The sequence below is a fragment of the Varanus komodoensis genome, unplaced genomic scaffold (genome assembly GCF_004798865.1).
Source record: "Varanus komodoensis strain SLA01 unplaced genomic scaffold, ASM479886v1 scaffold29_1, whole genome shotgun sequence".
In the NCBI taxonomy this organism is placed as follows: domain Eukaryota; kingdom Metazoa; phylum Chordata; class Lepidosauria; order Squamata; family Varanidae; genus Varanus; species Varanus komodoensis.
The window spans coordinates 8,241,874-8,256,733 of NW_025335759.1; the positions used below are offsets into that span (position 1 = coordinate 8,241,874).

Sequence of the window (14,860 nt, forward strand, 5' to 3'; positions counted from 1 at the left end):
AGACTAGATGGCCTGGGAGGTCCCTTCTGACCTGCTTGGTTTCTATGAACAATACAATCCTATGCATCCCTGTGTAGGAGTAAATCCCAGTATTTTAATGGAGCTTTGTTGTTAATGTGCTATCAAGTCATTTCTGACTAATGGTGACCCTATGAATGGAAGTTCTCCAAAATGTCCTGTCTACTGAAGTTCTGTTCAGTTCTTCCAAGTTTAAGACTGTGGCTTCCTTGATCTCATAATTGGTCTTCTGTCTTTTGCTTTCGCCTTTCCTAACATGATTGTCTTCTCCAATGAGTCTTGCCTTCTTGTCTTCTCCAATGTGTCCAAAGTATGACAGCCTCAGTTTTGTAGCTTTGCTTCTGAGACAGGCACCAGTACCTCCTGGTATTATGGCTTGGTATTACTTGATGTATATCCTGCCTTTTTCTTTTCTGAAGAACTCAGAACAGCTTACATCATTCTCCTGCTTTCAATCTTATCCCCACCAGAGCCCTGTGAGGTAGGTTGGACCGATAATCTGTGACTGGCCTGAAGTCACCCAGTAAGCTCCTTGGCTGATGGGGACTAAGACCCCATGCTCTTAACCACTACACCACACTGGCTCTCAAGCTGTTCCTGATTGACCAGCTACAATTGTATTGCCATCCCGTTTTAACCTATTATTTCATTCCATTATCTTTTAATGGTTCGTAGGTTCAGAATCTGTTTAGATGTGGAGTGGTATTTAAGTGTTGCACATAAAGACGCCCCACTACGTTTTGCACCCATAGGAAAGGGAGCGTCCTTCAGCTGGGGCTAAAACTACTCCCCATGTTTGCAAAGCACCCTGTTTAGCTCGGTTACACTTCTATCCTAGCTTTTCGTCCCCTCCAAGGAACCTAAAGCAGATTATGTAATCCGCTTTTACTCTCTCCCTCTCTTCTACACAACTTCAACCCCTGTGAGGTAAAGTTAGCCGGAGAGTCCGTGACTGGCCCAGGGCGCGCCGTGGCCGAGCGGGAACGAGCGCGCACGCGCGCCCCTCCCCCACTCCACCGCCCGCTCGTCACCGCCGAGGCGGGGCAGGGAACCAGGCCCGGGGAGGGGCTTCCTCGCCGCTCGCGCCCCTGCGCGTGCGCACTGGCGCCACGGTTACGCAACGGAAGCGCCCCTCCCCCGCCGCGACGTGCTGGAAGCTTCTGCGCCCTCAGTCGCGGCTGGCGCGAGCACCGGGCGGCTGACTTGGCGGCGGCTGCTGACGGGGCGGCGTTTGAACGCGCTTTGTGGCCCGAGAGTGGCCTTTTTCGTGGGCCACGCCTGACCGGCAGAACCGAGCGGGCTGTTTGGAGCGCGTCCTCGCTGCGACTCCCGGGCGTTGCTCCGTCCTCGCGGCTCGGCGGTTCCCTTGACTCGCTCCGTGTGCTTCTCGTCATGGCGATCACCAACGAAACCGGGCTCTCCCCTCAGGCTCCGCCTCAGGGCCAGGCCCCGTCCTCCTGGTACCAGTGAGTCTGAGGCGATTTTTAAAAAACCGTTATTAATGGCAAGTGCGTGGTGGAGGCAGAGACCTGGGGCGGATAAAAGCCCGGAGAAGCAAAACGGGTGGGAAGCAGGGTTGTCGTGACCGCTTAGAGAGCAACAGCTGGCCTTGTGTTGAAAGAGGGGCTGCTTGGTATTACTGCCTTCGTGTCGACGGTGAAGGAAAGCGAGATATAAGCATGGCCGTATTAGGTTGAGTTACCTCATAGGCTAGCTTGGAGGTGATGCATGGCTGTGGGCGCCAGGGGAGATGCGTTTAACAACCATGGGTGGGGAGAGAGTCATGTTTACTGCCTTTCCTTGGAACGAAGAGCTCGATAAAAACGTAGCAAACGAGCAAATTATTGGTGGGAAGACAAATTTAGTGGCTTTATGGTAGCCCCATAAAGTAGCTCAGCTTTAAAGCACCATCTCGCTGACCTCTTGTTTTTCACGACGCGTCTTTCTAATTGTAAGTTCGTAAGTTGGCAGGACCTGGTAAACATGCAGCAGCTTTTGGGGGGGAAGGTGGAAGAAGAGGTGGGCTGAATTACGGCTAATCAAGTCGTTCAGAATGCTTGGAGGAAATGTAGAAAGTAGAGATTAATGCTTTTAACTTTTAATTTGTCATGGCCGGAAACTGCTTTGGCTGCCTCATAACTGAAACTGGAATATAAATAGAGCAAGTTACTCTTGGATTTTTTTAAAAGTATTGTACAAAGAACCTGCATTCCCCCCCTTTCGGTTTTTGGTCCACCTAGCAAATCAGTTCCATTTTTTTTCTAGATTGGAGAGTGACTAAGGAAATTGTAGACAAAGGAATTGTAGGAGGGTGTTTTGCTAGAATTGGCTGAAACCCTGGCACTCTTTGTTTTCACAGGAGTCCCCAGCAGGTCTGTGAAAGCTCTGAGCAGAATAGGAAATCTGCAGCAGCTCATGGTAAGTTCTTCATGGGCATGCATGTTACATCGATTCCACTCATATCTAAAATATTTGAATTTGTCTAATTTGCTTTCAAGAATTCTTCTGTGCTTGGGGGAGCAGGGTTCAGGTCAGAGCAGCTTTCTTTTCTGATTTGAGCATGATTTGCTAGTTGCTCTAGTTGGAACATTTGAAGATAGAAAGGCTTTTAATGTGGTATGAAATATTGTCAGCATAGCCAAATGTTTTAAGATTATTCATAAACACCAGTACAAGGAAGAGTAATTTCATAAGAGATTTGAGGAAGCTGAACCTTGGGTAGTAGTTCTGTGCAGTGAAGCTAAAATGGCTGCTGTTATATAATAGCAGCCATCTTGACTAAGTACTTAATCTTGCCTACAGCTGGTTACAGTGTTAGTAAGTGTAGTGCTGTGCCTCTAAATTCTCATTTCACTGTTTTGTGACGTTAGTATAATTTGTATCAAAGTGAATCTTCGTTGCCTCTCTAAATTCTGAACTGCTAGGACTCAAACATTTCTGTTGGAAACTTGCTCCTGTGATCAAATAAAATAAAATGCACCATTTATGTTTTGAGAAAAAAAAAATAAAAAGCTTGTTTCTGAGTTAAGAGGGCAAGAGTACAAAAGAACATAAGATAATATTTAATTGTGCTGTTGCAGCTGACAATTCCAAAACCCAAAAATGCAAGCTAAATCTTACCTCTCTCTTTCCCGAACACCCCACCTTCTTTAAAGCAATGGGAAATGGGCAGCTGAAAACAGAAGTCACTTTCTATAAAAATATTGAAAATCCAACATCAAGCAAGAAGACAGATGAGATGACAGACTTCATGGATGACTTGACACTCAGTTCACCAAAAGAGAAGTCTCGTTCAAGCTCAAGGAGCAGTTATAGCAGGAAATCTTCCTCAAGATCATCTAGTAGGTCATCTTACAGTTCACAGTCTAGCTCAAGCACTTCATCCTCAAGAAGCTGGAGCAGGTCTAGGAGCAGATCCAGCTCACGTGCTAAAAGGAATTGTTCCCGGAGGAACAGAAGATATTCAAGATCTTATTCCAGGAGTCGATCAAGATCACGCAGCTACAGATACCGAGAAAGGTACCATCCTCGATACTATCGGAGATACCGTCGCTCTCCTCCAAGATACAGGTCACGGAGTCGGTCTCCTAGAAGATCATACTATAGAAGGTCTTATTCCAGAAGCAGGTCAAGAAGCCGAAAATACTATGGATTTGGAAGGACCATATATCCTGAGGCTTATAGAAGCTGGAGAAGCCGCTCTAGATCAAGATCTCGCAGTAGAACTCCTCTGCGCTTGACTGAAAAAGGTAGTGGGTGAGGAGATGCTGAGCAGGATACTTTGGTCTTAAAAGTTCCACTAAAGAAATTAACCCTAGGCTGCCAGCCAAAGGTTCCAAACATATTTTCCTTATCCAGATATGGAAATACAGATCCTTGCTGTACTTTAACTGGTGAAAGTATCACCTCTTGTAGAGGTGCTGTATATTGAAAGTCCTTGTGGAATGCATGAGTTACATATATGCATTCACTCCTAAGTTGGCTGTAGGATCACAAAGTAGATTTTGGGAAGCCATTGTATAAAAGGGAAAGTATTACAGATCTATGTATCTCAGTGTTAAGTGGATGGAGGACTGAATGAGTGGCTACCGTGTAGGTAGATTTTTTTTCCAAATGAAAAATTGGTATACTAATGTAATAGTTTGCTTTCTTTTTAAATAGAAAAAAGGGAACTACTGGAAATAGCAAAGGCTAATGCAGCAAAAACCTTTGGACCAGACATTTCCTTGCCAGCCAGCTTGAGAATGAATCCAAAATCCAATGAAAATGTAAAACCAAAAGATGACAGCATAGGGTCTAAGGTAAGTATGAAACAAGTCTTCAGATGCTAGCAATGTTCCATTATTAGAAAACAAATACTTTCAAAATTTTATTCTCAAGTTTTGGAAACCAAAGGGAAAGAAATACAAGTTTAGCTCATAAAAGTAGAATTGCCAGATCTTAAAATTCTTTGGGCTATGAGAAGATGGTCTCAGAAGAAACCATAAAGTGTTTTCAGTTTGGGTTGTCTTTCATATGTCTTTGTCCAGATAATGGTAATTTAAACCCATTTTGAATTTAATAGGTGTTTTAATACCTGTCAACTTGTCATGTAACCACTTGTTCCCAGAAATCATCCAGACACACAGTCCATTTCACATGCTTTATTTCTGTCTTATAGAAATCATGAATATGGTCTTCAGCACTGATGAAGAAAATCTGTTGGTAATTTAAGTGATTGTGGGTGTAGCTGTGCTAACTTAGGGGAGGGAAATATGAGTCAAATGAGTAAAAGCTTTGTCATGTTACACATTTTCAAATGGTTGGAAAGCTTTTACTCAAATGAAATCTTAGAGTTGCTCCTTTGTATTAGGAGCCTAAGTTTTATTTTCTAATTAAAACAAGGGTTTTACATACCTACAAACTGGAATAGGTGTCCCTCACGATATTTGCAATATATTCCAGATGTTGAAAGAAAGTCAGAAGAAGCAGCTTGCATCACTTGCAGATAAGTTATTGATCTTTTTTCAAATCTCTGCAGTTTTGATATGCAGGAGGTAATGAGGTCACAATTTGAATGAAGGCTATACTTTATCAAGTCATCTTTTCATTATCTGGTGATAACCAAAAATTTGGAGATGGATATGAGGGCTGTACACAATATATATACTAAAAATAGCAAACATGAATTCTAGCAAAAGTTGTGCAGTAACATGTCTGCACCTGGGATTTTTTTCCAGATAAGCAGGTTCAGGACTGCTTCTGCAGTAGCCATTTTAAGCTTAGAGGCTAGACCAAAACCTGTACTCTGCTCAGCCATCTAGGTGGCACTGTTTAAAATACAATCCTTCCCTCTTTAGCAATTAAGAAAACAAGCTGAAGAAGGCAAGATGGAACTGTGCTGCTGCAGTGAAGGACATAGCATTCAGTACTAATGTGATTCCTACCTCTGAGATCAAGAAACTGAATACAGATATTTCTCGAGCCTACTTTGCAAAACTATACAAGTACATTCAAGAGGCATTTCCACAAAGTTTGATGAGACAAATATACATGCATGGAATTGCAACCTTCATGTTGGAACTAAAAGTATATTCAAATAATATTTTCTGGACACCACATACCAACTAATGTACATGGTTATTGTAATTTTTGAACCTTGCAGAACTTATTTCTGATCTGTGAAAACAGATTTTCACCTAGTGATTTTCTACAGCTTGTATTAACCATACAAACTGTTCTGAGGACTGATGCTTTGATTTTGTTAGAAACATTGGAGGCAGGGTAGTCTGGGTAGCACTTCTTAAAATCCAGTGCTTTTAGTTGTTTATAAAATGAAGTTCTAAATTGCAAATAAGCGCTGTTCTTTGGAAACATGCACAGGTATTCATCCTTGTGTGTTTCTTTTGAGGCTTTTTTTAAAGTAGCAATGTCCTCACAGTTAACTTTTTTTTCTTTCAGAATCCAATGAGCCTAGCTGCTCTGAAAGCCTGTCAGCTTTCTCAATAATGCAGCTGCAGTGTCCCAAGGAAAAGACAAGAGATCCCATCTGGGCAATGGATTCCTGTTAAGAATGAGGAAAATGGCTCATTCCATGATGTTTCACCTAAAAGTGCATCTTTTATAAGACACTAGTTCTGTTTATTGAGCTGTGGAGGCACATTCATTTCAGGGTTTAAATGCAGAATACTTAATTTGTGTTAATTTGATACTAGTTTTTCCAGATATAAAATGAAAGTACAGAGGCCCAGAAATGACAGTAGGAAATTCTATGCTTCTGTAAATACCTTTAATGTGACTACTGGATTAAATTACAGGTGGGTAACTTTTCTATGTGTAAGTCATCAGTTTCCATGTTCTAATGTGTGTGATTTATTATAAATCTGTGTTTTGTATGTTTTCAGTACTTGAGTCAGCACTTTAAACAGTGTGATTTGTGGCTCTTGCTGGGTGTTCAGTTGGCTTCTGTAGTTGCCCCATATTTCATTTTAACCTGAACACAGCCTTATTTTACAAAAGGCAAGAAAGGGAAAAATGCCACTTCAAGTGGTAAATTCCTAACCCTTGACTACTGTTTTGCTATGGAATCTATGTAGTTGTTCTTTGTACTTCTAGTTAAAAAGTTTCTAGTATTCAGAGAATCTGAGCTTGTGCATGTTCGAAGTACCACTGTCACTAGGTAAGACCTTGGTTCTAGATTTTGAAGCAATCTTTTTCCTTAGCTGTTTGCCTGAAGGGCTTATAATGTAACGATGACTCCCAAGAGTAAAATTTAAGCAGGTTATATTTCAAACAGACAGGGCTGCCTAGGACAAAGTTGGTTGTGTTGGGAATCCACAAGTTATGCAAGTTTATTACTGCATTTTAACATGGTGGGTTTATCAGTAGGATGGACTGCACTAACTGGTTCAGAAGCTAGAGTTAAGTAACGCTAAGTAATGCTTTGTAAGTCGCACCTTCCCTTCAGCCAAAAACTGGAGCTATGTATAAACTGAATTTTTTTAAATAAAAGTACTCTAAATATTATGTGTAATTTTACTGAACATCTTGTTTCACAGCTGAAAGGGAGTGGGATCTGAGAAGAGGCTCTGAGTTCTTTTGCCCAATAAACCTGTCCCTTGGTGCTGGAAGCATAGAGGGCATATACATTATGCCACTGACCAGTGGAATTTGGGGTGAGCTGTCCCTTGTTCTTAAAGGTGGCCTGGAAATGCTTTAAATAAAAATAAGTTGCCTGTTGGGTGGACCAGATAAGGGACCTCCCACCTGGCAGGAACTCACTAAACATCAACAAAATTGCTGCTTGCAAGGGATACAATATTCCAGGAGATAGCAGAGGTGGATGCCAATCTTCGTAGACTTTAGCTTAACCTAGTATTTAGGGATCCTCAAGTTGAAAGTAGCACTATTCAGGGCTGTGACTTTTTTTTTTTAATCTTACTCTGGACAGCCATACTTTCTGGAAAATGTGCTATTGCAGCTACATTACTTGTCTTGAGGACACATCATCCTTCCATCTGGGTTTCATGTAGTTCACAGTAATGTAGAGGATCAGGTAAGTGTTGCCACAAATGCTTGTTCTTCTGGACAAGGATAAACAGCTCTATTTGAAGTAGGACTGGACATCTTGATTAGAAACCCATGATCTATCAACCTAAACCTACAAGGGATACACAGTAGTGAAGATGGACTGCTCCAGCTACTCTCAACAGCCCAATCCAGCATAGGAAATGAGGGATGGTGGGACTTAATAGACTCATATCCCTTATCTCAGTCTTAAGTAGTCCAGGTGTTTGCTTTTAGCAGCTGAAGTGCATGGAACTTGTAGTCCTTCCACAAAGAAATCCATGCCTAGCTAGCCTTTGCTTGCATAATTTCTGCAATACAATTTAGGTTGGGGAAATAAAATGTCATTGCTGCTGTTGCTGTTCTGGGATCCAGAAATATTTGCTAATCTATTTCAAGTTACAGGCAAAAAGATTTCTACATACCAGGCAAATCTTTTTGTCTCATTTTTCTACACTAATCAGTTACACTATAAAATGTTTGCCTAATAACACCTAGCTCTACCCAACCAGATACATAACTACCATAATTAGCATTTTACATCAGAGCTTTAGTAGAAATGCAGCCTATAATTTTCATGGAGACCTCACATTAAAAGAAAAACCTGAAGCTACTCAGCAAACAAGCTTTATTTGAAACTTTGTTTCCATGAAGAGAAAAGGTGCAAAAGCTGATGGGTCCATTGGTAGGTTCCAATCCAAGAACTAAAATTGTTTCCCACTGTCAATATATGTGACAATGTTTAATTGAATTTAAAAAGTGCCTTTTAAAAAAATTCCTGGCCAAGGCTTTCTACGAGCTTGTGGTAAAGTTTGAAGTCCTCCTGCAAAACAAGTTTGACATGGTTCAGAAGGCCAAGATGTCTAGCACTGGGCAAGCATTCCTGATCTTGCAACTTAGACCGCTGTTCCTCTTTCTAGGTTTTGTTTAATTTCAGCAGTATATTTTCCATAGAACCTCTCCGCCTTCTTATTGAACTTGGCATTCCGCTCATTAATGTAGTCAATATCTGCATCATCATTGTAAGCACGTCTCCGACTGTATTTTTCACGCTTTTCAATTCTGGAAGAGAAATTTATTCACAGAAACTTGACACACATGAAGCTATTTCCATGTAACACAATAAGATTAATGGCTGCTGATACTTGTTCCAAGTACATATGAAAACAAGCTATATTATTTGGAGTGACTAGGAGGGCTGGTCCAGCCTGTTGGCCTTGCATGGCAAAAGGCAGTGGGAGGAAGAGACAACAGAGAACTATTACAGGATTTGCTGCTCCCCTCTCTGTCAGCCAAGCTATTTCTGCCAGTGGGATATGGATGTCTGTGGCATATCTGCACGCTCTCTCCCTCTTTCTCTCACAACTTTTCAGATAGAATGTACTTTACAATGAAATTAAAAGTTATTTACAATTTTAAAAAGTCAATCCATTAAAAACCTGCAAAAGACAAATTTTCGGCCATCAAAGACCCAATGATACTTCCATTATCTTTGAAACACAGCAGCAAAGCAAAACAGATGGACCTTCCAGAAACAGGCATCTGTAGTGCTGGGCCATGACTGGACAATCTCTGCTCCTAGGTTCAGACATTAACCCAATGTCTGAAAGGAATGGAGCCTGGAGAAGACCCAGCTCAAGGAATTAAGATCAACATTGTAATCAATTTTAAAGCATCAAATAGCTTGTTACTTACTGTTTTTCAAGATCTGAAACCATTCTGTCAACCCCTTCTTTACATGGCACATGAGTTCCATGGAGAAGACTATTTGAAGTTGGATAAAACTCTTCACCGCTGAATATTACAGTGTGGGTAGATGGGGGAGAATGAAGCTTTGTTAGTGATAAATATCTGAAAATTTATTCTAGTTTTCACGTTCAACTTCTCTATTTCTAGAACACAGAAATACACCCCTATATAGTGATCTATTGGAGAATGCAAAGAAGTAAGGGTGTTGCTGACCCTGTAATCTTCACTGATCTGTTTTCCAATTAGTGAAACTTCATCTGCATGCTCTTCAGTACAAAGCAGAGCAGCAGGTAAACAGATGCTCATTGCAGGAAAAATTGTTATTTGTATTATGGCTTGTGTTGCTGAATATAGACACTACACCACCTGGAAAGAACTTTTATTCGCTCCAAGGGGCTAAAACTCTAAATTCTAAAATTTACAGAGATTCACATGACTAGATGTACACCCCAAGAGACGTTACCTCCATCAGTTTGTAAGCTGTGAACAACTGAATTATTTGTTTTGTATTAAGGTAGTGTTCAAACCAAAGCCTAATCTAATTTAATCTTGTTCCTGACCACACACAAAAGCGCATTTACACACTTCAGTTCACTTTTGCAGAATACCCTCCACCCTCTCAATTCTTGATTTAACACTCAGTTTTTGCCTTCCCACAAATATCTTTCCACTCCTTGTGAGGGGAAAAATCACAGAAGATGACTGCAAGATTCAGAGCTCTTAGAACTTTGGCTTCCCGGAAAGAGTTGCGGCAGCTGGTTTATTGTGTTCTGTGCTCTCATGGGCAAGAGACTCAAGGATACCTACAAAGCTGCACAATGAAGGCTTCACAACACATTGCCCTTAGAGCTACCGTAACATGGCTTCTCTCGAACTGTGGCTCTCCAAAATCCCTCTTGCATATTTCTATAGCGGTTTGCCAGTTCTCCACATTTAAAAAGCATTTGTTTTGTTGCAAGTGCTTTCTATGGTTCCACCAGAAACGCAACTAACATAATCCACTGACAGGTTATTTTCTGTATGAGAGTATGCAGGGATGCTGAATCTCAGGTTGGTGGGGATGGGGGCAAATCTGGCCTGCATCCAGGTCAAACCTGGTCCTTCAAATTCCCCAACTGGCCATATCCACTTCCCTGTCAGTCCCCAATCCTTTGGTGGTTTCCTGGCTTTAAGCTAAATACGCTGGTATTTTGGCCACAACCCTTTGCCTTCAGTTTTGGCTACCACTAGAATACAGCCTTTGAGAGAAGGCAAATCCTGCTCTTGGGCTGATAAAGATTCCATATCCTTGAAATGCACCAACTATAGAGCAAGTAAAGCAATACAATTACACGGCAGCTTTGCTAAGACTGTACTTAACGACCAAAGTATAGCAGCCCGTTTATCAGGCTCCCGGTAGCTGACAGCAGCCAGCACAACAGATCACTAATAGGGGCACCTGCTTCCAGCTCTCCATGCTACTGCTTTTGCTCCCCTGCCCTCCCATGCAGGCAATGCTGGCAGCTTCGTGTTGGTGGTGGAAAAGGTGGCAGCTGATGAAGGGCAGCTGCAATGCCAACGGGGCTGGTGTAGTTATCAGTCTGGATAGCCTCAGTCACCTTGAGACTTCCAGTTATGTCGAAGCCGTTCAAAGGTCACTGTGCAAGCAGGATTATACCACAGGCAGAACATGAGAGACCAGACAAAAATGAGAGTCATACTTGCCTTTCTTCTTTCAATTTTTCATACTTCTCCAGGTCGGGTCGGATTTGTTTGGTCAACCTCTGGTATTGTCGTAGTTGAGCAGCTGCATAATCTATGGAGTGAACAAACATGTTCTGGAACAGGGAACCTTTTACTAGATAGCCTATTAATAAGATTCCCTTTTGCTTAAATGGGGACAAACCCTTCAGTCTTACCTGAAAACCCAATATCAGGATTCTTCTTCTTCTTCTTCCTTTCAAATCTCTCTGCATCCTCTGCACTGATTTCTAACAGTTTCACTCTCTCATAATCTTCTCCTTTTGCCAAGCACTCCTAGTAAACAGGATTTAATAGTTTAAAACACAGATCCTCAATCTTTGTCACACTAAGCTTTCCTAAAACTGTGTGTCCTACCTGCAATCTTATGTACAGGCACTAGTAAGCTGCTGTAGATTTTACTCTTCTAATATGATAGCTCAGGTCTCTTCTAACATCTCTCAAAAGCATATGCTACACCTTTGTACAAATGCAAAAGCATATGCTACACCTTTGTACCCACTAAGCCAGACTTAGTGGGTAGCCTCAGGCAAGCATATGACATTAGATAATTATGGTTTTGATTAAAATGGAACTGTAGACACAAACTGATGTTATAAATGTAAAACCATTTTTAAAAGTCTATTTCATTTTGGGTTTTTTGTTTTGTTAATATCAAATTTGTGAAGTCCTGGAGAGCACCAGAAATCAAGGATGTACTTTATTTTATACAAACGTCCTGTCTTTTTCTTGGCTTTAAGCAAGTTACCCCATCTGAAACACAGGCATACAAAATTAGAGATGTTCTGAAGATAACTGGGGTAATGTATGCCACTTACAATGAACATATTTGCATATCTGATGCAAGCCCCACTGTACGGGGTAGACTTACTTTCAAGTAAAGATACATAAGATCAGGTTGTAAGATTAAAAAAAATGCTTTATCTGGCACTGCTCACTGTTGCTCTTGACAAGTGGGAGTGCATAAAGATGAGAAGCTATGTGGGCCCATGGCATGCTTTTAGATCTTTTGTGGATGGGGTATTATTCTAACTGGTCTGATGGGAAATGTAAAACTTAGCACTGACTGGTTGCTTGTTTACCTTTTTCTTTTCTTCCACCTTCAGCTCCCATTCTAAACGAGCCTTTTTTGCTTCCCAGTTTGCTGGCAACTTCAGCCTTTTATCTTCCTCAACAACTTCCTGGTGGTTCAATTTGCGGGCTTCATTCTTTTAAAAGACAACAAGTCAGAAATACATTAGCATCCTCTGCCTTTATTATTAATGACCAAATCTGGACAGAGGTATGAGCTGGAAAAGAGCAGCACTGAATCTAATGTTCCTTAAAAGTAGAAAGGGCCATCGTCTATTAACTACTGAAACACCAAAAAGATGCAGAAGAATAAAACCTGGTTCATGTGACAAGACAAGCCACGGCTTAAATAAGCCATGGGCCGTCAAGAATGACCTAGAGAGAGCAGACACACTGCCTGTAGAAAGCCTGCCTCTTCTTTTACTCAATAACCTACAATCAGCTGCATCCTGACTTGCTAAGCATATCCTCTAAAATGAGATTGTTTAAACAACCTAGCAAATAACAACAAACCGAGGTTAGCTACTGAGTTGTTTGGCCCTTAACATAGTCCATGTTAGGATACGATGCTCAGCGACCTACTAAGAAGCTGCTCATGGATGGCTGATTAAAAGCACAAGTGGCAGGTACATGGTAGGCAGCATGCTGCTCTCCCCTGTTCATTGCTATGGGCTGTCATGTTGGGCAAATCCACTTTCTGTGCAAATAAGCTCACACTGGCCATTTCCCAGATGTATGCTTTGTCTTTATGAGACCTTCATTGGTCTCATCTTTGATCATCTCAATGATCTTTGGGGAAACATATGCATACGAGTTAAATAGTACAATTTCCCAGAGGCAGAGGGACCACTACAACTTTTGGAAATTTTATTTATTCATTCATTCATTCACAGATTTATATGCCACCCATAATTGCCAGAATGGCCTCCCTAGGTGGCTCACACAATAAGGAACACACTTTGGATTCAGGTCACTACAGCTTCAATACAATCTTGGAAAATTACAGTATCACGACCTCAGTTTGTTGGTTGATGCGATTGCACAGGCTCCAACATCGATTCCCACCATGTCTGAAACTTCCTCCAATAAGCCATGCGGCTTGGGTTTGGATAACAAGTCATGCTCAGGAAGACAAGGTAGATAAATGATGCCCAACACACACCACAACTTTAACAAGCCACCAAGGTTTGTTTAAGCTGCAGTGATTACACAAGTCAATGCCATTTTTATTTGGCGCCTTTACTCCTTTGAAAGATTTGAATTCCTTAGATTGTCACCCCGTAGGAAGCAGGATTGTTAGGGTTAGAAAACCTGTTGTAGGCTTCTTTGGGTCCATGGGAAAGAATGGGGTATAAATCAATGAAGTTCTATATATACCTCAGTCAAAAACTCTCTTAATACCAAACTGGCATTATATGAAGAAGGCAAATGTTATTTAAAAATAAGGCCAGGTTTTCCTTCTTGCACAATGGCAGCAAGAGATGCCCACTGAGCATTTCTGCTAGATATGAATTGCAGGCTACACAACCCACCAGCAAGCAAGGAACAGAACTCTAAGTAGCAAAACCCTAACAGGATAGCTTACCCTTTTTAAATGAAGCTCTCGGAATTTTCTAAGCCGCTCCTCTCTCTTCTGTGCAGCCACCTCTTCTGCTGCCACAGGATCTTTTGATGTATCAGAAGTGGCCTGATGTCACCCACAAATATCAGAAGAAAAATATCAGCTTCTAAATGCAAGCATTTCATGCCATAATATATAGAGCAGTAGCATTCTTAGCAACCAAAATTATTATAATTAGCAGACCAAGTGAAATAGCAAACATATTTTTCACAAGGACAGGGGCTTCCAAAGTAGGTTTTGCATAGGCAAATTTACTTCTCTGTAACAATAATGACAAGCAACACAATTCAACAGTTATAGTTATGCTGAGCTTCCCTCCACCTTTCAATGAAAGAACATCTGCAGGAAAAAGGGACAGCTAAACCCATGGAGAATTTTACAGATCCAAAGGAAAGAAAAAGAAAACACCCTCAAGAAGACCCTTCAATGTCATCAATATATATGCCTTCAGTGCAAGGCAGTAGACAGGAACACTTGAGAAGAATCTTTCCCAACCCACAATCCCTCATACTTCAAGAGCACCCAATCCAGAATCGTGCAGTACACACAATTATTTGGATAGCAAGTGAAAATATAAAACTAGTGTTTTCTACACACTAAAGAATGGCATTTATTCCTGACAAACCCAAAGCGATTTCCCCTTCCGTGTGATGTAGACTCCTAGCTATTACAGTAGTGAGACGAATGAAAAGGAAAAGTTGCTCCCACCCTGCCCCAAATTCCAGTCGACTCCTGCCTAGCTTTGCCCATTATTTACCCACCCTACAAAGCCACTACATTAAATTACTTGCTCGTCCTTCTGAGTCAGCCTGAAACGGGGTCCCTAACACTGCGCACGGCAGACGAGTTTCACCAGAACTCCTTTCATCTCTAGCCCACCATGGGAACTGTAGTTCAGCGCATCTGGAGAAGGCTGTGCTAAGACATACAGCGCCCCGCCTTTGCCCTGCGGTCCCTGCTCGGCCTCCCTCCCGTTCTTTCCAGGCGTCTCACCGCGACAGGCGAAGAAAGCCCACCCTCCGCCACCGCAGCCATCTTCGCACTGTTTCGGTAAGCCCCTAGCCACTTCCTGCCTGCCAGCACCTCCTCTTCCGTTTCCGTCCCTTAGTGACGTAA

At 41.8% G+C, this 14,860-nt stretch overlaps 2 protein-coding genes across 6 annotated transcripts; one reads left to right on the forward strand and one right to left on the reverse strand.

Annotated features, from left to right (window-relative positions):
- Positions 1 to 1,182: 1,182 nt before the first annotated feature.
- On the forward strand, positions 1,183 to 7,023 carry RSRP1 (arginine and serine rich protein 1). Of its 5 annotated transcripts, none has more exons than XM_044434921.1 (6): positions 1,183 to 1,484; positions 2,378 to 2,436; positions 3,174 to 3,767; positions 4,180 to 4,319; positions 4,679 to 4,722; positions 5,959 to 6,048. In XM_044434921.1, exons 1-5 carry the CDS (start codon positions 1,411 to 1,413, stop codon positions 4,685 to 4,687), a joined length of 876 nt encoding a protein of 291 aa, XP_044290856.1. In that variant the 5' UTR covers positions 1,183 to 1,410; the 3' UTR covers positions 4,688 to 4,722; positions 5,959 to 6,048. The 5 variants fall into 5 exon arrangements, with proteins under 5 accessions (XP_044290856.1, XP_044290855.1, XP_044290853.1 ...); XM_044434920.1 differs by lacking the exon at positions 5,959 to 6,048 and adding an exon at positions 4,963 to 5,080; XM_044434918.1 differs by lacking the exon at positions 4,679 to 4,722 and having other exon boundaries at positions 4,963 to 7,023.
- A 1,151-nt stretch (positions 7,024 to 8,174) lies between these two features.
- Positions 8,175 to 14,824, reverse strand: SYF2 (SYF2 pre-mRNA splicing factor). Its single transcript, XM_044434923.1, has 7 exons — positions 14,738 to 14,824; positions 13,709 to 13,810; positions 12,135 to 12,260; positions 11,211 to 11,328; positions 11,017 to 11,107; positions 9,259 to 9,357; positions 8,175 to 8,625 (listed from the first exon to the last, which is right to left on the reverse strand). Exons 1-7 carry the CDS (start codon positions 14,777 to 14,779, stop codon positions 8,460 to 8,462), a joined length of 744 nt encoding a protein of 247 aa, XP_044290858.1. The 5' UTR covers positions 14,780 to 14,824; the 3' UTR covers positions 8,175 to 8,459.
- Between the last annotated feature and the right edge of the window lie 36 nt (positions 14,825 to 14,860).